Source organism: Acanthochromis polyacanthus, chromosome 18 (assembly GCF_021347895.1).
Source record: "Acanthochromis polyacanthus isolate Apoly-LR-REF ecotype Palm Island chromosome 18, KAUST_Apoly_ChrSc, whole genome shotgun sequence".
In the NCBI taxonomy this organism is placed as follows: Eukaryota; Metazoa; Chordata; class Actinopteri; family Pomacentridae; genus Acanthochromis; species Acanthochromis polyacanthus.
In genome coordinates this window covers 502,825-530,045 of record NC_067130.1, presented here as the reverse complement: position 1 = coordinate 530,045, position 27,221 = coordinate 502,825, and the positions used below count along the sequence as shown (strand labels likewise).

Sequence of the window (27,221 nt, the reverse complement as noted above, 5' to 3'; positions counted from 1 at the left end):
TATGTCCTACTGAGTCCTTGAGTTTGATAGCCCAATCCTCCAGCTTAGGGCCAATTACGAGCCCAGTCTGTCAGGAGCAACCCTACCAAATTACAAAACCACCAATTAATATCCTCCCTGGTTTCTGAGAAGCTCGGATGTTATGAGGTTGAACATCCTCACAGAACACTGACTCTAAAACGTGAAACTTCCAGTTGAATGGGGCTAGCGCGACAGAACCTCCAAACACCATAAAAAACTTTTCCTTGAGGATCCTTGGGCTGAAGTCAGTACAACCCTGTAGGTGAAGAAAACCGTACTGTTAGTAGTAGCCTATCTCCGTGTGCAGAAAAACAAAAAATGCAAACTACCTTATCCTGACTGTCTGACAAGTAATCCAGCTGCAGATGGAAGCTACCCTCATCCAAGCTGATCAATAGATCAACAAACCTGAATCTTCGGTCGCTCTTAAAGTCCAGGAGTCAGAATCCGCCGGTCGATATGCACTTCTCCGTGCTGCTTCCTTAATTCATAAACGGGCTTTCATGTAATTTGTACCTGGACAGCCAAATCAAGTGCGCTCTCAAATTGCAAGGCCTCTTAGTAGAAACAGTATTGTATCACTACCGCATAGTAAAATCAGTAGCATAGGCTAGTTTGCACTTTACCAGCGTTACTATTAGTTTGTTCTCAGAGGCGCTCACTGATTTTCATGGTAGACGCCTCTGAACAATGACTACTGCAAACAGATCAACATTTCAGCAGGAACATTCGCAAATGATGGTTCTGTGCCTTTGAACAACTCAACAACAGCAGCAAAACTGAACAGAGGAGATTGGCGATGCACATCAGTTGAAATTGCAACGCGTATACTGACTTGCCACGTGCATTTAGCTTCGCAGTTCCCAGGTGTAGAAACATATTTGTATATCCACCATCACTGTGTTTAGGCATATGGCGCCACGAACATGTCGAAAACAAAAGATTATCTGTGACTCTTCGTTATTACAGACATTAGCAACCAAAAAACCCCAACTCCATTTTAGAAAAGGCCATCTGCAGCATCCAGAGACTACATCAGTAAATAAAGCCACAGTAACCGGCTCTGTGTGAAACCATGACGATAGCAAATGAAAACCGTCTACCTGAAGGCAGAACAGGAAGAGGAAGTAGGCGTTGGCGAGCCTCCTGAACTGCTCAAAGAGGTTCAGAGGCAGGAACGTGATAATGTTTGTATTTGGAGGTCCTGATGGCGTTATTCTGGAGGAGAGAGAGTTAAAGTTCATTATAAAGGACTCCATCAGCTAAAGGAGGTTAGTTGTGGTTTAAATCTGCTCACAGCGTATCTGAAGGACAGGTTGAACGGTCTGTCGTTGGCTCTCAGGTATCGCTCCTCCTCTGAGAGGAAATACAGGAAGAAACGTCATTTCTCTGTAAAACCAGATGTGATGAAAGAATCGGAGAAAAGTTCTCACCTTTCTTTTTCTCTTTACCAAACAACTGGCGGAAATACGTCACGACTGATCCCATCTTTAGCTCCGTGTCTCCATATCTCACACCTGAGGAGGTGAATTTAGAATAACACAGAGTTAGAGAGGTCCTTTAGCTGGAATAGAATAAAGCAGCAGCTGGAAGGAAAAAGGAAGGAATCAGTTCATTTATGGAAGGTAAAGTTTGTGATTAAGGGTAAAAATCTATTGAAATATAGGAAAGACATAAACCTGAGAAAATACAGCTGAAAAAGGGAGATTTACATGAAAAAGGTAAAACAAACCAAAAAATGCATTTCTCAGCCTGAACAAAGCTCCAAAACAGCAAATATTTATTGGTTTAAATAAACTATATAGAATATTATTAGGATTCATAATTAAATACGAGTTCAACACACATCTCAACAGCACAGTAAAGGTGTGCTGAAGAAACCTTCTATCATGATCTATTGATCTGTAATGATCAGAGGAGAATAAAAGCCAGATAAAATGGATTATTCATGTATATATCAGCGTTCTATTCAGCAGCGTTTACAGGAACCTACAGCCTTTATTATCTGCTCTCTGAAGCTGTAAAACCCTCCAGCCACTCCCTTCTCAACCCTTTGAACCAGAGTAAAACCTACGACAGATAATACAGGTAATAATACGTCTTCCTCATCAATCTAGCATTTATCTGCTGCCTTTAGTCAATATTAGACTCTAAAAATCGCTCTGCCGTGTTTTTCCTGCTTCTTTGTGAAGATAAGTTTGTAGGAAATCGGAAATATCCTCAATAAAATCCATGATAAAACTAAAAGGAGACCAACCGTTCTGCTGTCAGTTTAAAGACACTCCAGGATTTCATGTTTCACTTTTTACAGTCTAGAATCAGTCAGAGTGAAGGATCAGAGGCCTGGAAGTCGTCCTAAACCCTAACCCTGGTTCCTAAAGGTCCAGAGAGCTGCTTCAGCACGTTTAACCACACAATTATTCTTCTATATCTGAAAGACAAAATGAGCCACGTACCTCAAACAGAATCTGGTTTCTGGGTCCTGACCTCACATAGACTCTGGCTTTGGTAGAAAAAAGAGGGAAACGCGGCAGTCTGAGCCGCTTCCACCTCTGACAAAGTATAACGTTAGTCCAAGTCCTGGTCTGGGGTATCAGGGATCGAGTCCTGGACAGCAAGGCGGGTCTGGAGGACAGACAGGTGGAGGACAGACAGGTGGAGGTTGAAGTGGAGACAGACTGGAGGTTTCAGGTTCAGAGCTGGAATCCAGCAGCAGCTCAGGCCTTAAAACAAACACAGCAGCGATCTTTGGACCTGATGGGAGGCCGTAAAACAGCAGTAAAGGTGAGTTACTGCAGCCAATCAGAGGCCAGGACCAGACCAGTCAGGTGTGTAACACCCTGAGATGGAGCATGCTCAGATGGAGAAGGAACCTTCTCACCTTCATCAGCCCTTCAGATCACAATTCTGTGTTTTCTGAGGAGAAGCCTTTATTGTTAGCAGATGAACTATTATTATTGTTAATATTAATGTTATTATCATATGAGCTGTTTTCCTGCTGACAGAATAAAGTCTGATTCCTTCAGGTTCAAAGGGAGGCTGGAGTCCAGCAGACCTCCACGTGCACGCTTCCTAAATTACTGTGTTTATGTGAGCGCTCTGCTGGGGCGTGCACGTGTTTGCAGCACACTTTATGTGGATGAAATACAAACTGTTCTTTTGAACATCTCTGCATGGATTCAAAGCAGAAAACTGCATTAAACTAATAAACTGTTGATAGAATGAATTTATTTAAACACCAGAACTTTATGTTTTATACAATAATTTTACAGCTTATTAACCTTTATTTAAGCAGTTAATCAGAGTTTGTTTGCTGGGTAAAAGCTGCATTAATGCCGTTTATTATCATTATTATTGCTTCAGTTTGTCCAAATGACTTTAACATTCAGTTTAAGTTGACGGATTATTTATGCACGATAAAACATTTTTAAAAACTACTTACTCATTTCTGCTGGAGTGAATCAGTTGGTGTTCATCTCAAAACAGAAATAAACTGGTAACAACAATAATTACAATAATAACAATAACGACAATAACAAAAACTATAATAACAAAATAAAATAAAGGATTTCCTGGTGCCATTACTGAGATAAATTGATGCTAGCTGATTTACAGATTATTAGAGGAGTGTTAAAACAGAACTTAATGTGAAAATAAAACTATAATAGATACTGGTACAGCTGAAACATGTGGGATTATAATTTACCAATAATATAATAAAGATGAGTTAACTGTGTGGTGGATTCAGTGAAATAACATCAGTGTCGCAGTGAAATAAAAGCAGGAAGGCAGTTGGTCGTTCTCAAATACTTTATATAAAACTCATGAATTGGTGTCGTAACAATACAAAGAAAAGTCGACAAAAATACGGTGATGAAGTGTTAACTATCAGTGGTGGTGCAGGTTAACAGATTTAGAAAATACATGTCATAATTTAAAAAAAAAGTGAACACTTGGCACAGGGAATCTGACAGCATGAATTATTCACAGGGTTCAGAACAAACAGGATTTATCTGCTTATTTTTACCTTCATTAATGTTTTAGAACAACAAGCATCGCTCCGTATTTTACCCCTGAAACATCATCCACAGAGAATTCAGGGAAACGTTAAAAATAATAAAAAAAATCAGATGAACACAACACAAAATACAACAAACTGCAAAGAAAATCCATCAATAGAACATCTTAGTGTCATCAGAAAGTAGAAACCCATCAGGAAGTTCACCTGGAAAACTCAGAGATTACTGGGAGGGAAAATGAGTAAAAAAGAAGTTTATTTGTTTTTTCATAAACTAAGGCCTCACAGACAGAGAAGAAGAAAACAGAGCAGGAAGAAAAAACTGAAATATTTCTACACTCCCATCAACTCCAGTTGTTCACATCTTCATTTTACCTGAATGATTTACTTTCACTATGAATGAACCATTCTAGGGATCTCTTCAGCCAATTTAATGATTAATCCCATAAAACAAACCCTTGGTAGTTTCTGTTCTGACTTCTGTCATCGTATGGAGACGCTGCGTTCATGAGTATTCAGAAGCTCTCGTTAAACTGTGCAAGTCCAGACACATCCTTTTCCAGCAGTAAACATCTGAAATCACAGGATTTCTAAGAAAAACACACAAAAATAAATATGTATTTGTGTATAAAAAATAAATAAGTTGAGTTGTTAATAGAGGAACGTGGTTAAATCTGTGTTAAAGTTTGTAATGTTTCTGAACTAAATCTGATTTTTTCTGGAGGAACATGAGTGGAAAGTAGCAAGGCACACATTAAACCGACCGATCCTTAACGTTAACGGGTAAAACCACAGGTTAGCACTGGTACCGTCTCCTGGAACATCAACTTTAACTTCTTCCTTTTTCACATTTCCTCAGACCGTAGAGAGGAGCTACAGCTAACAGGAAGCTTCACGTGACATTCACAGTTTACACAGAGTAAGGCATGAAACACTTGGCCACGGTTTGGAGGGATGGGGTTATGAGGGGGACAGGCTGGACCCTACAGTGGCTCTGAGCCGGTCCAGCAGGTGAGGATGGGGGTCAGGAGAGGGTTAAACATCTGGTGAAACATCTGCTGAGTGGAGCTTCGGTGTCTCGGTGCCGTCCAGTCGCTGGGTGGATAATTATCTGAGGAACAGTGAGGGTTGTGGTCCAAACACCCAGAGTGAGAAGTCTGTGAGCTTTCAGAGCGCCACCTACAGTCAGCAGCAGCTAACACACATGGAAAGAGTTCCTGCTTTTTGAACCAAACTGTCTCATATAATCTGTCTTTAGTCCATCCATCCTCATCTTCCCTCCTCTGCTGAGCGACTCTCAGACTTCAGCTTCACGAACTCCTTGGCCACGTCGTCGTTGGAGCGCTGAGACAGGATCCTCATCACCGTCAGGCCCTTGTCGTCCATGTGGACTCGCTCTCCCAGAGGACACCAGCAGGCGCAGTTCCCCGTCCACATGATGTCCTTCAGCTGTATCACGGCTAAACCCACCACCCGGTCAGCCCGGCCAAAGCAGTAGTCCTTAACGCAGACCTGCAGCTCGTAGCACTCGAAGCCGTTCACCGAACCCAGAACACTGCAGGGAGTTTAGAGTTCTTAGATATCTAACAACAACAGGAAGTAAAAGAACACTGCAGGGAGTTTAGAGTTCTTAGATATCTATCAACAACAGGAAGTAAAAGAACACTGCAGGGAGTCTAGAGTTCTTAGATATCTATCAACAACAGGAAGTAAAAGAACACTGCAGGGAGTTTAGAGTTCTTAGATATCTATCAACAACAGGAAGTAAAAGAACACTGCAGGGAGTTTAGAGTTCTTAGATATCTATCAACAACAGGAAGTAAAAGAACACTGCAGGAGTTTAGAGTTCTTAGATATCTATCAACAACAGGAAGTAAAAGAACACTGCAGGGAGTTTAGAGTTCTTAGATATCTATCAACAACAGGAAGTAAAAGAACACTGCAGGGAGTTTAGAGTTCTTAGATATCTATCAACAACAGGAAGTAAAAGAACACTGCAGGGAGTTAGAGTTCTTAGATATCTATCAACAACAGGAAGTAAAAGAACACTGCAGGGAGTTTAGAGTTCTTAGATATCTAACAACAGGAAGTAAAAGAACACTGCAGGGAGTTTAGAGTTCTTAGATATCTATCAACAACAGGAAGTAAAAGAACACTGCAGGGAGTTTAGAGTTCTTAGATATCTAACAACAACAGGAAGTAAAAGAACACTGCAGGGAGTCTAGAGTTCTTAGATATCTATCAACAACAGGAAGTAAAAGAACACTGCAGGGAGTTTAGAGTTCTTAGATATCTATCAACAACAGGAAGTAAAAGAACACTGCAGGGAGTTTAGAGTTCTTAGATATCTAACAACAACAGGAAGTAAAAGAACACTGCAGGGAGTGAGTTCTTAGAAGTAAGAACACTGCAGGGAGTTCAGAGTTCTTAGATATCTAAACAACAGGAAGTAAAAGAACACTGCAGGGAGTTCAGAGTTTCAAAAACAATAAGAGGTTAGAGAGCATAAATCCATTTTTAAATAACACCAGTATAATTTAACATAGTGTAGAAGTTAAGAGAACAACCAAACTCCTCAGTGTGGATGCTTTAAATGAACGTAAAGTCTGACTGTGACTCAGCATCACACATTCATATTACTGATGTTAGAACACATCATTCTGGGAAACTGAAGGTTCTCCAATAGAGTCGACTGACTCCAATAATTAAATTTTGAACTGATATACAATAAATGTTTAAAGCATTTAATAGCAGGAACTGGTCACTCTTTACTGGCATTCTTCATTAATAGATGAAGATGATTTTTTGGTTTGTGTTTCTGCTGGACAGACACTCCTGAGACCAGAGCGGCATCAGACCCTCAGGTTTGCATTTAATTTAATGATTATCAGTTAATAATGATTCAGATAATCAAAAAATACCAAATATCTGCTCTGATGAAGAGCCAGGAGGACAACTGGTCCAACCCTGTTCAAGTAATATTCCAAGAGCTCCCTAATGCAGCTGTAGATGCAGGAAATGATTCCATCCAGTGATAAATAACTAGCTAACAGACAGCACTGTTAGATCAGAGAATTAGACAGAATGGAACAGAAGCTGGAAATAGAAAGGATGAAGTGTTCCTCAGCTAGTGAGGTCACTGCTGGAAAATGACAAAAAACAGCCAAAAACCCAGAGAAGCTCCTGTAGCTGTTTTTTCTTCATAACTCACAACTGGAAGGACTCGTTGAATTTGGGCGACCAGCTGTTGTTCTTGGATTTGGTCTGGAACTTCCTCTTCCTGTCGGCCAGGTGCGGTCCGATCATGGTGATCTCCACGAAGGGCCGGAACATGCCAGATGTCTGCCACTTCAGATCCCGGGCCAGGACCACTGGAATGACACGGACCGGGAGATGGAACCAGGAGAAGGAACCAGAGCAATACAGACCAGGATGGAACCAGGAGAACCATTACAGACCAGGATGGAACCAGGAGAACCATTACAGACCAGGATGGAACCAGGGAACCATTACAGACCAGATGGAACCAGGAGAACCATTACAGACCAGGATGGAACCAGGAGAACCATTACAGACCAGGATGGAACCAGGAGATGAACCAGGAGAACCAACACTGATTAAAATGAAACACCACTCCACAAACCTCACACTGACCTCTCACAGTAGCTCTCCGTTCTCCACTGGAGGGATGAGTGTGCAGCTCGATGTGGACAGAAACCTCCCCGATGGGGTTCTCCACTCCTGGACCTGGTTTAAAGCAGAAACATGCAGTGAACTTCACCTGGTCCCTCAGAGGATCACAGAATGGGATTCTTCATGCAGTCAGAAGGAACAGACGGGAATGTGTGGGGAGATGCTGTAGGACGGACCGGTACAAAGGGAGGAAGGTGAGGAGGGTGAGGAAGGATCTGAATGGAACCTACCCCTGCTGGGCTGTATCTTTTCATTGGGGGTAAATCTAATACCCTTCCCATTGTGCACTGGCACAGAGGCAGCAAGAGATAAAGAGGAGACAGCAAGAACAGGTCAACATGCTGAGCCTTCAAAACCACTTCAGCAACTAAAACCAGCAGAAACATTCAGAGGAACCAGGAGAAGGAACTCCTCCTGTTTGTCCTGTACACAGAGCGCCCCCTGCTGGTCCACTCTGGAACTGTTTCAGGATCACATCTACCTTGAGCTTGTTGAGACGTCACAAAGGTCTTGATGAGAGTGTCGTGTCTGAGTGTAGAGCGACAGGGCGTGACGGAGGGAAGATAACTCTGGACTCTTATCCAGGAAGGTTTTCTTCAAGCCGTTTCCTCCTGCATGGAAGTATTGTGAAGGAAACACATGGAACAGTGGAGGATGTTTAAAAAGGTTTTTAATTCAGAATATTATGAAATATTTCACAGCTAAAAGCTGCTTCAGTTTATATTAGAGAAAAAACTGTCTTTATAGTGAAGTTAACTAAACAAGAAGTCATAATAATACCAGAAATACTGTTTAAAATGATCACATAATCTACTGAAACACAGCATAGGCTCTTGATTTACCAGCAAAGAACACATGTATTCAGTTTAATTAGTCTTTGTGAATTTTCATTCTTGGTCTGCAAAGTATTTTGTGTTGGCACTTCATCTGCAGCATGGCTCAGTGGGTAGAGTGGCCGTCTTGTAACTGGAAGGTTTGCCGGTTGATCCTCGGCCCGTCGTGCTCATGTCGAGGTGTCCCTGAGCAAGACCCCTAACAGCTCCTGGTGGGTCTGTGGTTAGCGCCTTGCATGGCAGCTTCCACCATCAGTGTGTGAATGAATGGGTGAATGTGACGTATCATGTAAAGCGCTTTGGATAAAAGTGCTATATAAATACAACCATTTACCATCTGTATGAAACATGCTCTATAAATAAATATAAAAGTAATGTGATTGATTAGAATCTTTCTTGATAATTTTGCTTCCTCCTCCAGATGTTCTCCAGCCCATGTAAACGTGGTCCCAACCTGCTGATTAATGGATGAATAGCTGAAGGTAATCCGACCCTTAACATCCTGATGGAACTAAAACCTGTCGTAGAAACTGACCTTGATGGTGTCCAGAGCCACGTCCATGACGGCACACTGCCTGGGAGACAGACTCTCTGGCCTCCCCGGCCATGTGGTCCTACAGCAGGCAGAGAAAAGAGAAAACAGTATAATAAAACAGACAGACTCACTCTGAATAGAGGTCAGTAACGCTGGAGCCCAGATCCAGGGGCTTAATATGATGTAAATAAAAGGAAGTGTTCTGATACCTTCAGTTTGGAGAGCTGACCCAGTTCTTTAGCAGCTGAGAATAACTGGGCTCCCTGGAAGAAGAACAAAAAAGTGGAACTCACAGTTAGATGTTCTCACTTTCTTGGTAGTTCTGCGTGTAAAAGGCCAAGCAGTTCATAAACTAATAGAAGCTGAGGTGTTTACGAAGGTGTCGTGCTCTTGTGGAAGCACGATGGTCTTCTCCAGGTTGGTCATTACGATCCTCCACAGCTCTTTGAGAACACGCTTCAACACGGTCTTCTCAATACGGTAGCAAACAGAGTCAGCCTGCAAAACACACGCATTATTACACATTAATACAAGTAACACACATTAATATATGTTACTACATGTTGGCACACATTAATACACCTTATAACATGTTAATACATCCACACATTAACACAAACACCAAGATACACTGTAATAATTATTATTAATAATGCTAATGAAACACATGGACCAAGACAATTAGAAATGATTTCTGGAGGACCACATTCAGGTGATGGAAGTGGGACTCACAACTTTTCAGCAGCACATAATAAAGTTAAAAACAGTCCAGGTAAAATACATTAAAGCAAAGAGGGAGAAATGTTAAAGTTTGTCAGTAAACAGTTCCTCAGTGGAATCGTTGAATCTGATGTGAGCTAAAACCACTAATACGACATACAGACGAGTCTTAGTGCAGATTTATTTCTGATTCAGACACAGTTTTCTGACTACTAGAAACCATGAAACACATTTTAAAGCCAGAGAAATGCAACAGCTGACAGCTTTAATCTGAACACAATCACTCACTTTCCATCCAGGAAGTCCATGAGCGTCGCAGCACGTTGTCAGAGTCTCCGTCCACCTGAGCCTTGGTGTTGGCGTTGAGCGGGCCCTTTGACCTGGTACAGCAGAGACGCCATCTGTCGCATGCAGTCGTGGATACGACTCTGGAAACTAGAACAGAAGATGAGTATCAGTTCACTAAAATGCATGAGAGGTTAAAGAATTAACTTCATATACTGTTTATGTACCTGTTCCCAAATGTACCGGTCAGCTCATCCAGGGCGTTGTTCAGCTTCACCTGCAGCTCATTCAGCAGATCACTGGCCTCCGAGTCCATCTGGACAGAAACAGAAACCCAAAGAGTTCAGTTTAATCTGACCGAGTCCAAAAAACAAGCTTTACAACTCCTCAAAGCTTTTACAAACTTTAAAATGCAGAGAAAGTCTGAGTCTTTCTGCAGCATTCTGCTGTAAATGGAGAAGCTGGAATCTTTTAAAACCTGTTCTTAGAAAGGTTTCTTATCAGATTTGTAGCTTTTGGGCCAAAATGCACCAAATTACGTCTGAACTTCTGAAAGCTGCACTTCACAGAAAGCCAGAAGCTACAAATGGCAGTAAGAGTTTAATAAGCACTTCAGTAAGTCATGGAGTCATTATGGGGGATAAGAACATCAGCCCACAGCTCTGCCAGGCTTTGAGGAACACCAAAGGGAGGGGATGACAATCATCTGGTCTGTTATTCTCCTGGAGCACAGGAGACATCCTACATTTTAAGGGTCACTTTTTGATAATGTTAAGAAATGTAAGTATTTAACGGAGCACCACTGCCTCCAATTTCCTACATTGTGAATGCAGCTCGTTAAATATAACGCTAACTAATTTGGGTGAATTGTGTCAAGAGTAGGTTTCATGACTTAATGTTCCATTAAGTCATGAAACCTTCACACGTCTGAGAAAAACCCACCTTTTTCCCAGCAGTCTCCGACTTTAAAGGGAGAAAATTGGAAAAATAGAGTTCAGAATCACAGGAGACAAGAACAAAGATCCACAAACACCTCCATATACCTGAGCCGGTACACAGATTATTTATCATCTAAATAACTCAGCCTGATGGATGCTGAGGATCATTAACTCCCTGATCTGATGCCTTTAGATTCATGTCAGCTTCTGTAGCAGCATTAGAGGAGAAACACGACACAGAGGGAGGAAACAGCAGCTGGGAATGGATTCTGTTTTAATGTGCTCTGTGTGTTTTCTGTGTGTTTTCTGCATGGGAAGATTAATATTCATGCTTCTGCTTCTACACTCACCTTTATGTCTCCAAATGCATGTTCAGTCTATGAAGCACAGAGAGGTGGAAGATAGGACAACTGTCATTTACCATCTAGATTTTATTCATATTAACTGGGAACAAATGGATGGAGGGTAAGATAGGATAACTGTCATTTACTTTTAAGAATTTAGATTTTATTTCTATGTACTGGGAACTAAATGTGTGGAGGGGGTGGCAGCATTAAACTGATTCCTACCTCTTCTACTGGTGCATCCATCTATTGGTGAGGGGAAGGATTGGTTAAAAGACATGAATAAAAATTAATAAATATCAAAAAATGCTCTGTTTTGGTTGTTAAAAGCTCTGAAGAAATGTGAATCTACAGAACATCATGCGTGTCTGTAAAATGAAAACCGAATGAAAATCAGATATGCTGGAAGTTTTTCTAAATCTGCACCCACCTTTTCTGGGTCAGTCTATAGCAAACAGAAGGAAATTACAAAGAAAACAGAAATTAAAAACAACAGAAAACACAGAAATATTCAGGAAATATTCAGGGAATGGCAGAGCAAGTTCTGAGGAAGGGCAGGAAAAACTGAAAGAAGGAGAAAATCTGAAGTGGAAATCCTCACAGGTGATGATCAAAGAAAACACAATGAGCTATGATCATCTGGATTCAGGAATATGACCAATGTCTCTGGGAGGGTTAGAGCTAGAGTTAGTCTAACCTTGGAGGTTAGTCTAACCTGAACCACCAGAATGACTGGAAATGAATGAAGACCACTTCAGACTGAAACAAACCTCAGTTCCTATCCTCTCCCTTCCTCCCCTACTTCCTCCTCTTCCTCGCTCTCATCAAACTGGGAGTCGCAATAGAAAGACAAGAAAGTTTCCTTAGAAACCGAATTTAACTGAACGTGTTCTTTGGGAAAATATTTACAAGAATGCAGAGTTTATTTCCACCAGCAGTAAATGCATGTGAGTATATGTAGTCATGGATCATAAAACACATATATGTGTGAGTAATATGCAGTCATGTATAGAACATGTTTATGTGAGTATATGTAGTCATGTATAAAGCATGTTTATATGCAGTCATGTACAGAACATGTTTATATGTAGTCATGTATAGAAATGTTTATATGTGAGTATATGTAGTTCCATGTATAAAGCATGTTTATATGCAGTCATGTATAGAATTATATGTAGTCATGTACAGAACATGTTTATATGTAGTCATGTACAGAACATGTTTATATGTGAGTATATGTAGTCATAGGATCATAAAACACATATATGTGAGTATATGTAGTCATTGTATAAAGCATGTTTATATGCAGTCATGTACAGAACATGTTTATATGTAGTCATGTACAGAACATGTTATATGTGATATATGTAGTCATGGATCATAAAACCCATATATATGTGAGTATATGTAGTCATGTATAAAGCATGTTTATATGCAGTCATGTACAGAACATGTTTATATGTAGTCATGTACAGAACATGTTTATATGTGAGTATATGTAGTCATGGATCATAAAACACATATATGTGAGTTAATATGCAGTCATGTATAGAACATGTTTATATGTGAGTATATGTAGTCATGTATAAGCATGTTTATATGCAGTCATGTATAGAACATGTTTATATGTAGTCATGTACAGAACATGTTTATATGTGAGTATATGTAGTCATGGATCATAAAACACATATATGTGAGTAATATGCAGTCATGTATAGAACATGTTATATGTGAGTATATGTAGTCATGTATAAAGCATGTTTATATGTAGTCATGTACAGAACATGTGTGCATATAGTGAGAACTTGCCTTCCACGCTAGCTTATTGTTCTTCAGCTAAAAAAGAAGCAGAAACATGACTGTGGCTTTATTCTAGTAAAAAACATGATCTTCTGAACCATCCCAGCCCAGGAACTACGGCTCGTGTTTCGGGTGAGTACACACTGGTTTAGCTATTTAAAAAAGATCTACATCAAGTAGAAGTTAGATGAAAAAAATAACACCAGAATGATGCAGCTGCTGTACTTCAAATAGATGACAGGTGGCGCTACAGAACATGGACACACTGGTGCTCTGCTAGCCGGGGCTTCTAGAAGGTACTAGTTCAGATACTACAGAAGGGTTGACTAGGGAGGACTCTGAGGTCTTAGATATTCTAGTCTACCTCCAGATTACCCACCAGAGCCTTCTTCTCCTCCTCATCCTCAGCTACAACCTGCTGTCCAGCCAGAGGAAGATGGAAATAATCAACACAGCGGTCAATACACACCCTTAAACTGACTAAACTATGAAGACGTACATTCTGACAGATATCTGCCATGAACAGACCATGATGGAAACCTACCTCCTCCCCTGCCTCCTCCTCCTCTTCTACCAGTTCATTTAGCTTTGATTGTAAAGTGAACACAATGATTGAAACTTAAACTACAATGTCCAAGAATTACAGCCCTACAATCAATCAGAAAACACTTCACTACAGCTACAGCCCTACAATCAATCAGAAAACACTTCACTACAGCTACAGTCCTACAATCAATCAGAAAACACTTCACTACAGCTACAGTCCTACAATCAATCAGAAAACACTTCACTACAGCTACATGCAGAAGGTCACCACTGACAGGAGCTACTGATTATTATTGGATGCAGTCTCTAGTCCTTAAGGCTGAATCACTGCTGACTGAAGCTACAGCTGGGAGCATCACATCACAGACTTGGCATCTGGATCCAAATGTAAGAGAACATTAAACCCTCATCAGTAATACCAGACACCTAGTCCAATGATCCAGACTACCTCTACGGTACGTACCCGAGCCTCCTCTGTTGCAATCTGACACATCAGAGACACAAATTCAGCTGTAGCACCAATAAACACCTCGATGGTTTCTACTGTTTATGGCTGAATCAGAGACGTTTAGTTACCGAGTCTGTTTACGCTGTGAGTTAATAAACTGTCAGGTGGATACTGTCGTTAGTCCGGTACGATGCCCCAGATCAGCTATGTTCTCACATCTACACCTGTAGACTCACCTGTTTGGCTCCCATCCACTCAAACATCTTCTCCAGCTGGATTCTTAACTGCTGCACGTTATTCATGAGAACACACGGCTGCAAGACGACAGGAAAAGAGAAACGACCTGTCTGTCAACAATACCATAGACAGTGTAGGAAGTATAAAAATACCAACAGGAACAACTCACAATGTTTTCCTTGTCGATATAAGAAGGAAAACTCTTGGTGAGGATGGCGCTGTACTGCAGGAGAACTTTGGTTATTGTCTGCAGAAGGAAGAAGAACAAAACAAAGAAAGTACTTTAATATTCAGAGTTTATGGAGGGGATTTTATTACACTGTGGGGAAATGTGTCCAAAGAATCATTCCAACCATCTAATTAATATTCCAATGTGTCCCTTAATGGATTCTCATACATGTAGGAAAATAAAACCAAAAACAGGCTGACTGTCCTTTACCCAGCAGGGAAATATTACATCCAGTTCTCTTTAATGAGGAAATATTAAGTTCCTTTTACAGGAGCTGTAAACTTTCCTCCAGACATCTGTTATGCTGCTTTTAAGAAGAGATCGACAGTCATTATTCATTCTAGACATTTAAACCTAAACACACATCAATAATAACATTTAATAATGTGATGCAGTTAGAACTAGTTTAGAATTAGTTTCATTCTAGACATGTAGACCTAAACACACCTTACCGAGTTAAAACCAGAGCTCCTTTAATAATGTGACGCCGTTAGAATCAGTTGAACAGTTTAGGTTTTACCTTGGAGAAACGGCGGGTGTACTGAGCCGTGACATCAGGATCAGGACATTCCAGTTTCTTGATGATCTCAAAGCTCTGGTTGAGCTGAGTGAAGATGTCCACCACCGAGCAAGAGAACAGAGCATGCTCAGAGGTCTGCTGGAACTGAGACGGCACAAAACCAGCCGTTACTAGCAATAATCTAAAGAAAACTACAACGGCAGTTATTTACAATAACCTGAATAAAACAGCAGTTAATAATAATCTGAATAAAACAGCAGTTATTAATAATAATCTGAATAAAACAGCAGTTATTAATAATAATCTAAATAAAACAGCAGTTATTAATAATAATCTAAATAAAACAGCAGTTATTGATAATAATCTGAATAAAACAGCAGTTAATAATAATCTAAATAAAACAGCAGTTAATAATAATCTGAATAAAACAGCAGTTATTAATAATAATCTAAATAAAACAGCAGTTAATAATAATCTGAATAAAACAGCAGTTATTAATAATAATCTAAATAAAACAGCAGTTATTAATAATAATCTAAATAAAACAGCAGTTATTAATAATAATCTGAATAAAACAGCAGTTATTAATAATAATCTAAAGAAAACAGCAGTTATTAATAATAATCTAAATAAAACAGCAGTTATTAATAATAATCTGAATAAAACAGCAGTGTGTCTGTTAAAAATATCAACATTGTATTAAAAACATCCGTCCTTATGCTGATGTTGTGTGCGTTAATTTTATTTAATTTTTATTACAGCCTCATTGGCCATATCAGGTTCTAATGTCCTTACTCCGTCTTTCTTGTCTCTCTCCAGAGCTCCATGCATGAACTCCATCGACACGTCTTCATTTTCATCCAACCACTGAAGGACGAACTGTACAAACCATCTAAAGAGAGAAATAAAGATTAGCATGTTTTTTCAGGTAACTTTGACCTTTTATTAGAGTTTTAATGATCCAAACAGATACCTGGTTTGGTGATCATTGGTTGGAAGATCAAAGCTTTTTAATCAGAAATATTTTTCTTTTTCTCTGAGTGAATAAACTTACGCTGGGTAGTCGGGAACTGCAGAGTCAAACGCCGGCAGGTCCTTCACATATTCGTTGTAGAGCCACTTGACCTTGAAGTGCAGATTCATGTAGTCTGTGCTTTTACACAACCGGTGCTTCTCGTGCTCTGCAGACGCAAAAACACAAACAAAGCTGTGAGTCTTTGAATCGTCACTGAACTGATCACTTTGGTAACGTTGGGGAAACAACACGTAGAAATTATCTGTAACTATAGATATAAATCCTCTATAACTTCTAGAGGATCTCTCCAGGAGACTTCGTATTTATAATAGAAACCCTCAGGAAACCAGCGTGCCATCATGTTCCACTACAGGAAGTGTAGCATAAAATGCTTTTAGGGGCATGATCCATACGATTTATAAGAAAAAAAACAGGAAATACCTACCTTAGCTGATTTGATTTTAGACATTTTCTCTAAAAACATCTCTTTTTACAGAACAGATCCAACAGATAAATCTCTTAGAAATTTACAATCTCTAGTTATCCCCAGTTCAAATTCTAACCAGAAGGCATTTTCAAATATTCTCATAAATAAATAATAATATCCCAAAACTAGGACTAATCCCAGAGTTTTCCTCTGACAGTCTAAAACTCAACAAAGACAGAAGAACACACACTAATCCCATTTTATTTGCTTGTAAGTGAAGCTACTCTTTCTAAAAGTCATGCTGGATGTACAGCGTGACACAAAAAAACGGGAACTTTTTAACAATCCAATAAAACCAAGAGTGATGGAAGAAAAATATTTTATTCATAGTAATTAAAACCTTAAAACATGCCATTTAAGAAACAATGATGGAATTTTCATTTTCAAAAAATGACTTCCTGTAGATGGCGTCCTCCTGTACGAATGCATTCTTGAAATCTGCTGTTGAGATTCCTCATTGATCGCTGCAACATCTCAGCTGGATACTGTGAAATTCATCCTGAATTCTCTGTTTTAACTCATCCAGATTTCTTGGTCGAGTCGTGTACGCTTTACTCTTGAGATAGCCCCAGATAGATTTCAAGAATGCATTCGTACAGGAGGACGCCATCTACAGGAAGTCATTTTTAAAAACTGAAAATTCCATCATTGTTTCTTAAATGGCATGTTTTAAGGTTTCAATTACTATGAATAGAATGTTTTTCTTCCATCACTCTTGGTTTTACTGGATTGTTAAAAAGTTCCCGTTTTTTGTGTCACCCTGTATTTCCAGTCTTTATTCATCCTGACTCATTCTGAAACGACTGCAATAACATCCTGTATTAAACTCTGAATTTAAAGGAGCTCATTTAGCTGATATTCTGATACTTATACCTTTTAAAAACCACCTCTCTTAAATTTCAAGTACTCTCTGGTTGCACCTCTAGAACAACACCTAGGCACTTAATCTGACTCCACCTTAGGGGTAAAATAAGTCAGGTGGTCCAAAACCCAGCACTTATTTAGCGCTGACAAAGTTGAAAGAAAAAAGAGGGGTGGGGTGGGGGGTGGGGTTGGCAATTCTTCTGCAACTTGATGGCAACACCTTTGACCAATCGCACTCGAAGCCCTTTTTGCACTTACTACAGGTTTTTCCTTATGTCTGAATTCTTGCTTGTGTTGTACGTCGTTTTGGACAAAAGTGTCTGCGAAATGAAATTGTAGAATTGCAGAATTGTAGAACAAAATCCTACTACATCCCTGAACACAGTTTTACCATTTATTACATTAATTCTGATTAAAAATGAAGAGACACTCTTGTGTTGTTCTGTGAAGCAGATATTGATGGTCTCAGCAGAAGAATTCATCTCGAGGACGAGGGCTTGAATAAGAGATAACGTCCTCTGCGATAGTAGTGGTCTCCAGTAGAGTCCAGCAGGGACACATAAGCAGCTTTAAAACCCTCCATAATCATTATTTCTCTAACTTATTTAGTTCCATTCTATCAGTTCTATCCCACAGCTTCCCTCCTCTTCTGGTCATTCATCTGAGCTTCTCATTCGTTTGTTCTTACCCTTCAATCCTCCAGTTTTCCTCCTTCTAACGTACCCTAACTACTGTATCAACCATAATGGATTAGTTGAACAGACTCCACAGTGTGGCTATCTATGACTCATGGACAGTAGATATGTCTCCTACCGTCCATAGCGTACTTCATGTCCTGAGCAAACAGTGTCCACATGACCTCCGCTGACACTTTTCCAACATTCAGTTCTTGAGGGAATCTGAGAGACAGAGAAGATCATTTTAGATAAACTGCAGCTGTTAGTTTGAGATGATTAAGGTCCTGTAAGTGAATTACTAACTGGTTGAGCACAGGTCCGTAGGAGTTCCCGTCTTCTTCAATGATGGAAACGATGAGCATGATGAGTTTGGGCCAGAAGTCCAAGTTCTTGATGCTCGGACCCTGTTCCTCCAACGGGAGTTCGTCTTTGATCTGGATGACAAAAATAACATCATTAATGTCTCCATTGGCTCAGAGGACTATTTAAGTAAGAAAAGCATCAAATATTTATTCAGTGCTACTTTAATGTACCCTATAATGTTCTCTAGATGTTTGGGACTCACCGTCTCCAGAGGGTGGTACTGTCTGCTGTACAGCTCGTAGCAGTTGTTGAAGATGTAGTCGTATGTAGAGTTCAGACAGGCTTTGACACAGTCCTTCACAACCTGGCTGGCTCTGGGTGGAGACGGGATCTCCTGGACCTTAAAACCAGACGAAGATCAAAACACGAGCAGTGACACGCCATCACCTCATTTAATAACAACCTCAACAGCAGTAAACTGATAACCATCATATCCATTAATGATTGAAGAGGATCATTAAGAATCCAGTGAATGTTGTTCTTTAGAAGCAACAGTCCTTGAATAGCTGGTAATCTGGTTTATTGTTTATTTGTGTATCATGTATCTGTATTCTATATAACTTCTAAATCTTGTATGGCTGCGACCTCAGCCAGGTTTCTCTAATCTCAATGGGACTTCCTGTTTAAATAAAGGTAAATAAATGAGATCAGGAACTACAGCATAGAAACAGAAGCAGTTCATTCTGTTAGATACCTTCATCCTGAAGAAGGTGATACTGGTTAGAAGGTCCACAGTGGATTTCAGATCTTGCAGACGATCCTTGTTGCTGGCAGGGAAGTGGTTCTACAGAGTTTATAAATGAGTTAAAAACAGTTAAAGATCTTAACCCATGTATAGAACATAAAGGTTCAGACAGCACTGAGATTTTAGATTTTCTACATATTATAAAATAGGTTCTACAGCTTAGACAACCATTCACCAATCAGACAATATTAGTAAAATAAAAAAAATGGAGGTCTGTAGACATTTATAAGCAAGACATTACAGGCATAATAATAATACATAGCCTATAATAACCCTATAACAATAAACCTTTTGTGAGAACCGTACCAGTCATTAAAGGCCGTGATATTTACGATAAGCTTACCCTATAAGTTGAAAGGTCAATGCGCAAGGAGTTGTGCAGCTGGTCTAAAAGCTTGACAAAGCGTTCTTTCTGCAAAGAAAAGACAGGAGAAATGAAGTGGGGCTGTTCATATGTTCATATCTCTGAACTAAGAAAGAACACAAAGACAGGAAAAGAGAAGTATCTCCATGTGTGTAGAGAAAAGTGGTAGAGAACAGGCGAGACTAAAAATACAACATTTTAGTGCTCTAGTTTTCACAATACACACTCCAAAGTTTGAAGCGGCGAAGCGGTCGGAGGCAGACACGTTGTTGGAGGCGGTTGTTCGGGCGTAGAAGGCGTTGATGTTGGCCAGCAGGCTGCTCATCACTGCAGGAACTCCAGGACACATGTACTTAGAGGACAGACAGGCAAAATGTCTGGAAGGAGATCAGAAACAAAGCTTGGTTCAGAACCAACCTCCTCCTCTTCCTCAGTTAGGACCTGCTGACTGCCACCACAGCTTTTCATCATCAGCTACTAAAGAATCTGAGCTTCTGCCTGTGTCCTCTCAAGGATCTTGTGTTCACCTAATGATCCCTGATAGGAATGTCATTCCTCCTGCTATCAGCTACCTGGCCTGTTCAGACTGAAGGACGGCCCATTGTAATGAATGATGGCCCAGCTAACAGACATCTGTATGGATCAGGACATTTCATGGAGACCATTTATATCTGACTTTAATTTATCTGAAGGCCAACAGGGAATGATGACAGCCCTAAGAGGCAGAGAGACATGAGGAGGAACAGGGAGGGGATGAAGGTAGAGAGGTAGAGGATGAAGAGCTACCAAACACTCTGACAGGAAGATAGATGGATGGAGCTCAGACTCACGTCATGGCCTGGTAGATCGACTCGATCCCGTAGCGCATGGCGAACTCATCCACTATTTCCTGTGGAACATCATCAAAGTAGACTTTCCATGAATCATCTCCCCGAGCCTCCGGGATCTTCACCACCCCCTGACCGAGAACATCTGTAGTGTGGTGGAACAGGTTCTGCAACGAACACAAATAAAGAATGACTGCAGCTGAAGTGTTTAGTTCAGGGAATGGAGAGATGAAAGTTTCTAAACCAGACTGATGCTCAGTATTATTTCACAGTATGGAGGGGTTTGGGCTTTTCTGATTATGGGATTGTTTGTTTTAAGCCTGATTCAGAATTTGATTTGGATGAGTCCTTCTGGGAAAAGGTGGGATTATGTAATAGGAAGGTTCTAATCCTGTCTATCAGTGACATCTGCAGACAATCTGTGCTTCACATTACAACAGCTGATAGAACTAATTCTAACAGTGTCATGAACCTTCTGTCTGCTGAAACCTGTGAACATATTCCGGCTATTAGTAATCAGATACCTCATGTAAACAGGTGTACTGAATGTGATATGGAGCCACTTTCTCCTCTCCTTTGATCTCCACGTTGATGTGAAGACGAATAGCCCCCGATACAGCCGATTTATCCGTCCTCTTCTCTGTAATAAAACACAAAAACAGTCACACAGACACACCGACATGCATCTGCAGCTTCTTGATTCATAACTCTGCTCCTCATGAAGCCCAGGTCTGTTAATTACACATTATTAGCATGGCAGCAAACTCTGAATAGAGATTCAGGGTTTGTACCCCATGATGGCAGAGCAACGCTAATAGAAGTCCTCCAGCTGATACTGAGCCAGACAATGGCAGTGGGCTGTATAGATCTACATCTGATCACCAAAGACACTTGAGTTGGAGCTTCTCTGGAGGTGGAGAACTTGGTGCTTCAGCCCTGCTATTTGCCCTGACAGGGACATCATTAGGGGTAATTTGTACATGTCGGTACAGCAGTCGATTTCCGACTGGAGTGCTGCGACTTGATAATCACATATCAGGAAGAGGGGAAGAGTAAAGGAGGAAGGCAGGCTTTTAAGCAGACAGAGATACAGAAAATGAAATGTGTTTCAAATGGCAGATTACAATACTTATTAATTTACTCTCAGATTCTAATCAATAATGACTCCAAACTAAATGAATATTTCAGATGAAGAAATATTAAATGGAGCATTTCTAATCTTGCAGTTTGAGGGAGACAACAGTAGATTTATCGGCAGATTCATATCCACTGACATGCTGCTTTGATGGAGGATTTATTACTGCTGTGGTGAAGTCAATATTAGCACTTTAATCAAGTACAGACCAGAGATGTGCTAAAGAAGTCAACGCCTCACACTTAGATACAACTTAGATGAGGAAATAAAAACCTTTAAAGGCAGAGATGAAACCAATATGAAGCGATATAACAACAGGAATTCAGAAATATGATCCAAAACATGATTTAGTTTGCCTGCAGGACCTGGAAGTGATTTATCCTGAGAGCTGCTAATGCTAAACGTATTCAGGCCTTGGAGCAGCTCCATGATGGCGTATAAAGAGCTGCTAAAGGCAAAAAACATTAGACTGATGAGATCCAATCCAACCACTGAGTAGAACTGTTAGCACCAACAGGAACATACAGATGTAGAATTCATGGAACAAACAAATGGCATCAGGTTGTTTTAGAGGAAGCATAAGATCACAAGCCTCAGGTAAAACAACCATGGGAAAATCACCTGTAGCTCCTAGACTAAATATCTTAATAAGGGAACAGATCTCCTGTTGACTGCCAGATATAAAACTGCAGTAATTAAACCAAAATCTGAGGATAACTGATGTTGGTTGTTATTGTTCTGTAACCTAGTTAAGTGTCTAGCATCAAAAAGCACAAAAATAAAACCATGTTCCATCGCTCTCCTCATGCGGTATAGTATGTATATACTTCCTGTCGTCTATTATGAAGACACCATACTGACCCAGATTATACCAGACATCCATTTCTCCGCTCAGCGTTCGAACTTCAATGATGCTCTGGCCGAGGAAATCATCCGACTCCCTCTTCAGACGCTGCTTCACCCTGGACTTGATGTCGTCATCTTCGTCCCAAACGCGAACTTTAATTCGATCTGAGGTATTGTGGCACTCACTAATGGAAGCAAGGCAAAGGAAAAAAGAAATGTGAACTAAATCATACAAGATACCAGGATGCTATGAGTAGTATGGAGTAGAACAGAAGAGTTGGTGAAGTCTGAATGAAAAAAGCTGTTCATTTTATAACCCAGATATTTTTCAGACTTACAAGTGGAACTTCTCCTCCCAGACTGGATTGAGGTTTCCATAAATGGTCTTGGTTCTCTTCTTGGTCCTGCCCACCTGGACAGTGACATACGGATCACTGGATCCTGTCTTGTCTTTGGCCTGAAGTCCTTGAGCACAAACAACTAACAGGGTGGCAGAGAAACAAAGACATTAGGAACAATCAAAAATCAAGAGTTGAACAGGTAGGACTGATGTTAAGGAGAGATATTGAGGTTGAACCTGTGATGGTGATCTTGGCCGACCATCCTGAAGTACCGTCCAACACGCTCTGTTTGGTGATCTTCATTTGCTGGGCATGAACGGTTTTACTGATGACGAACACTTCCCTGATGAGCTCAAAGATCTCCGGTTTATTCCTTTCCCTGATCTTCATCCTGTCCTTCATAGCCATGATGATATTCTGAGTTCTATCTTCAGCTCCATGCTTAGAGCTCTTCTCCGCAGCACCTAAATAAAACGTGAACAGATTCAGTTCATAATGAACTGAAACAATGACATTGTCTCTTTGGTTGTAGCTGAATGAAAAGTTAAAGCTTGTCGATGTCAGAAGACATATTAAAACAACTATTCATGAACCGTTCCTTGAACACTTCCTTTAAACATTTTCTGGACGACACTCACGCTGTAGACAGTCAGCGTTCAGCAGTTCTTGGCACTTTTCATGGCACTTTACCCCACATTCGGAGCAACGCATGCCTTGGCGAGCAATTCCCCACAGCAGTCCCTCACACTCATAGCAGTACGTTGGCGTCGTGGCGGTCCACACCTCGAAGTTATGGGGTGTAGTGCAAGATATGGGGTAGATGAGAGCCTGCAGGGTCTTCTTGTACACGTGATTTTTCTGTAGAGGGAATAAATTTAGGTATTTATGCAGGGAATTCTTCATTCAGGAATAGGAAGATTGAAAAAAAGGCACAAATGTTATTATTCAAAAATCAAGAAGTTCTACTTACCAGCTCCTCATCCTTGATGGAGGATCGTGCCGCCATAGCAGATGCGATTCCTGCCTTCCTGGCTTGGACAAGGGACTGAACAAGTAAGAAATGAAGATATAGCCAGGTTTGTATTTTTCAAACATATACTGTAAGAACAACCCACAACCAAGCAAACTGCCTAAATATTAGTATAAGAGAAGGTTAATGTGGTTACAAGGAGGCAAGGTTGGATAAAGATGGTCGGTAGGGTTATCAGAGTCTGTCTTCCCTACAGGTGAATTCTTACCAAAGGATCAGAAAACTCAGATGAGTATTATTAGTTCTTGAAACTAAGGAAGAGAAGGTTACTAAAAGGACAAAGTTAGACCAACACTATAAGACTAATATGACTGTTAGTACCGTATTTTACTCATGTGCTTATCATTTTTATCATTCATCTGTTAACAGCTCAACAAATGAGGAAAAAATGCCAACTAAAAAGTGGGGGAAGGATTTGTTGATTATATATTTCAATGATATCAAGTAGGAAGAAAAGCTACCCATGCCCAAGAAGAAGCATGCAGATATTTTTATTTGTGCATAATCAGAGAGACCAACATGCTGTAGATGTACGTGTTTGAGGTAAATTCGGTCTTATTTGTCCTACTTGATATTCTGTACTTTAGTAGAAAAGGGAGTGGCAGCTGGGTTCTATGACTTACCATAGCCTGACCAAGGAGAGTGAATGCATTCAAGAAAGTTGTGGAGAATAGTTTTGGGTTTAAGAGAGGAGGGAGAGAGAAATTAGCAATCTGGTTTCATATCTGTCTCCATTTGTTGATAACAATCTAATCCCAAGTTTTATCAGTTTAAAAATAAAATAGTAACTGAGGCTTATGTTTTGGTTTATCAAATAGAAAGACATGTACTCAATGAGAAATAACAGAACAAACAGGACGTGACATACACCTTATGTGTGTTTTTAATACTGACCACATCGCTAACCAATGGGATGGGCTTCTTTTTACGTAGGTCGGGCATGCTGTCAATCCCATACAGTCCAGATGCAGATGTGCCGCTACGCATCAACAAGAGGGTAGAAGTCAATTTAAAGGTTTGATAAGCAATCATATAGCAGTGAATTTCTACTGGAAATACAAAATGGTCACACAAGTGTAGCCTCTCTCCAACTGTAGAGCTTCATTTACTTAAAAAAAACCCACCAATACAGCACTGAAATGGTGTTTAGCAAATATAAGAGTTAAATATTTATGACTTACCCTGGTTCAGCCCAGGCCTGTCGGGCACCAGGTTCCTCACCTTGAACCTTTAACATTTCAGATATGAGAAGTTAGGATGATTATTTACATATTTTAACGTATGAGAAGGGAAGAGTAACGGAAACACAGCTGGTTGAGTTTCACCTCTCTGATCACAGAACATAAAAAGTCAAATAATAATAATAAAACAACGAATGATGAAACCTTTGAAGGACACACCCAATAAAAGCTGGACAAGTCTATAGTTATGAATGCTATGTGAAATGAAATGCCAGACAAATGATACAGTGTGTAGATACGAACCCACGGAATATGTTTTTAATAAAGTTTCACTAGAAAACTGCAGATAACTTGGAAGAAGCAGATTCAAGGAAACCTTTGAAATAATTCTATAAAACCACCAAAGCTGTGACCAGTAGACCACACATGAACACGTCGTCTCACTTCCTACTCAGAGTTTTTCATCAGTGTCTCAGCATTGATCTGAGAGTAGAGATCCTCTGGTTCATTCAGTTCTGGAAGTTAGAAAAACTTCTGATGGAAACACGAAGCAGTTTCAGATCTAACCAGAACTATTAAATATACAGAATAACTGAAGCGATTGGACTAATGTCTTTGCCAGAGTTACAAAAAATACAATAAAGCATATTCTATCCTAAAGCTGAGTTTCAGTAAATGTTGCAGTAATCTGTATTATTGTGTGTTCTGCTTCGGACCATTCTGGAGGCAAAGACAATCAATCCCGTTAACGAGTGGAAAAATGATCACAATCATCCCACAACATACAAAATCAAATCAACAGAAAAAACAACAGCAGCTTAAACATGGAGCTAATATTATATAGAAATACATATATATATATACACACGTGGACAAAATTGTTGGTACCCCTCAGTTAAAGAAGGAAAAACCCACAATTCTCACTGAAATCACTTGAAACTTACAAAAGTAACAATAAATAAAAATTTATTGAAAATTAAATAATCAAAAACAGCCATTACTTTTGAATTGTTGATTAACATAATTATTTAAAAAAACAAACTAATGAAACAGGCCTGGACAAAAATGATGGTACCTCTATAAAAGATTGAAAACTATTTGACCAGAGTGACATGATTAACTCAGGTGTGTCATTTAATTGACATCACAGGTGTTTCCAAACTCATAATCAGTCAGTCTGCCTATTTAAAGGGAGACAAGTAGTCACCCTGCTGTTTGGTGAAAAGGTGTGTACCACACTGAACATGGACAACAGAAAGCGAAGGAGAGAATTGTCCCAGGACATCCGAAAAAAAATGATAGACAAACATCTTAAAGGTAAAGGCTATAAGACCATCTCTAAACAGCTTGAAGTTCCTGTGACAACAGTGGCTCATATTATTCAGAAGTTCAAGACCCACGGGACAGTAGCCAACCTCCCTGGACGTGGCCGCAAGAGGAAAATTGATGACAAATTGAAGAGACGGATCGTTGGAATTGTATCCAAAGAGCCCAGAGCAACCTCCAAAGAAATTAAAGGTGAACTCCAAGGCCAAGGTACATCAGTGTCAGATCGCACCATTCGTCGTTGTTTGAGCCAAAGTGGACTTCATGGGAGACGACCAAGGAGGACACCACTGCTGAAAAAAACTCATAAAAAAGCAAGCCAGACTGGAATTTGCAAAAATGCATGTTGACAAGCCACAAAGCTTCTGGGAGAATGTCCTTTGGACAGATGAGACCAAACTGGAGCTTTTTGGTAAGGCACATCAACTCTATGTTCATAGACTCAAAAACCAAGCATACGAAGAAAAGAACACTGTCCCTACGGTGAAACATGGAGGAGGCTCAGTAATGTTTTGGGGCTGCTTTGCTGCATCTGGCACAGGGTGTCTTGAAAGTGTGCAAGGTACGATGAAATGTGAAGACTATCAAGGCATTCTGGAGAGAAATGTGCTGCCTAGTGTCAGAAAGCTTGGTCTCAGTCGCAAGTCATGGGTCTTCCAACAGGACAACGATCCAAAACACACAGCCAAAAACACCCAAGAATGGCTGAGAGAAAAGCGTTGGACTATTCTAAAGTGGCCTTCTATGAGCCCAGATCTGAATCCCATTGAACATATGTGGAAGGAGCTGAAACATGCCATTTGGAGAAGACACCCATCAAACCTGAGACAACTGGAGCTGTTTGCTCATGAGG

The 27,221-nt window shown here is 40.2% G+C and overlaps 2 protein-coding genes across 11 annotated transcripts in view; both read right to left on the bottom strand.

Annotated features, from left to right (window-relative positions):
* The window catches only part of atp8b5b (ATPase phospholipid transporting 8B5b), a 70,773-nt gene extending 68,027 nt beyond the window's left edge, over positions 1–2,746 (bottom strand). The window contains exons 1-3 of one of the 2 annotated variants that reach the window (XM_051938826.1): positions 1,455–1,538; positions 1,319–1,377; positions 1,125–1,239 (exon numbers count right to left, since the gene is read on the bottom strand). The gene's annotated coding sequence lies outside the window, so the exon portion shown is untranslated. Of the gene's footprint in view, positions 1–1,124; positions 1,240–1,318; positions 1,378–1,454; positions 1,539–2,477 lie in introns of those variants that run through there. The other variant, XM_051938824.1, reaches the window with a different exon arrangement.
* The window catches only part of LOC110961102 (protein unc-13 homolog B), a 119,019-nt gene that overhangs the window by 41,017 nt on the left and 50,781 nt on the right, over positions 1–27,221 (bottom strand). The window contains exons 11-33 of one of the 9 annotated variants that reach the window (XM_051938815.1): positions 25,043–25,089; positions 24,756–24,840; positions 23,802–23,876; positions 23,470–23,689; positions 23,068–23,295; positions 22,829–22,970; positions 22,506–22,675; positions 21,034–21,149; positions 20,513–20,676; positions 19,909–20,059; positions 19,662–19,730; positions 19,268–19,357; positions 18,776–18,913; positions 18,514–18,644; positions 18,347–18,432; positions 16,222–16,348; positions 15,963–16,059; positions 15,168–15,311; positions 14,588–14,665; positions 14,418–14,495; positions 11,048–11,068; positions 10,333–10,421; positions 10,201–10,255 (exon numbers count right to left, since the gene is read on the bottom strand). The exons of 5 other annotated variants lie outside the window; for them this stretch is intronic. In XM_051938815.1, coding sequence (XP_051794775.1) covers positions 10,201–10,255; positions 10,333–10,421; positions 11,048–11,068; positions 14,418–14,495; positions 14,588–14,665; positions 15,168–15,311; positions 15,963–16,059; positions 16,222–16,348; positions 18,347–18,432; positions 18,514–18,644; positions 18,776–18,913; positions 19,268–19,357; positions 19,662–19,730; positions 19,909–20,059; positions 20,513–20,676; positions 21,034–21,149; positions 22,506–22,675; positions 22,829–22,970; positions 23,068–23,295; positions 23,470–23,689; positions 23,802–23,876; positions 24,756–24,840; positions 25,043–25,089 — 2,601 coding nt within the window. Of the gene's footprint in view, positions 1–10,200; positions 10,256–10,332; positions 10,422–11,047; positions 11,069–12,985; positions 13,224–14,417; positions 14,496–14,587; positions 14,666–15,167; positions 15,312–15,962; positions 16,060–16,221; positions 16,349–18,346; positions 18,433–18,513; positions 18,645–18,775; positions 18,914–19,267; positions 19,358–19,661; positions 19,731–19,908; positions 20,060–20,512; positions 20,677–21,033; positions 21,150–22,505; positions 22,676–22,828; positions 22,971–23,067; positions 23,296–23,469; positions 23,690–23,801; positions 23,877–24,755; positions 24,841–25,042; positions 25,090–27,221 lie in introns of those variants that run through there. 3 more of the 9 variants (XM_051938822.1, XM_051938821.1, XM_051938820.1) reach the window with 3 other exon arrangements.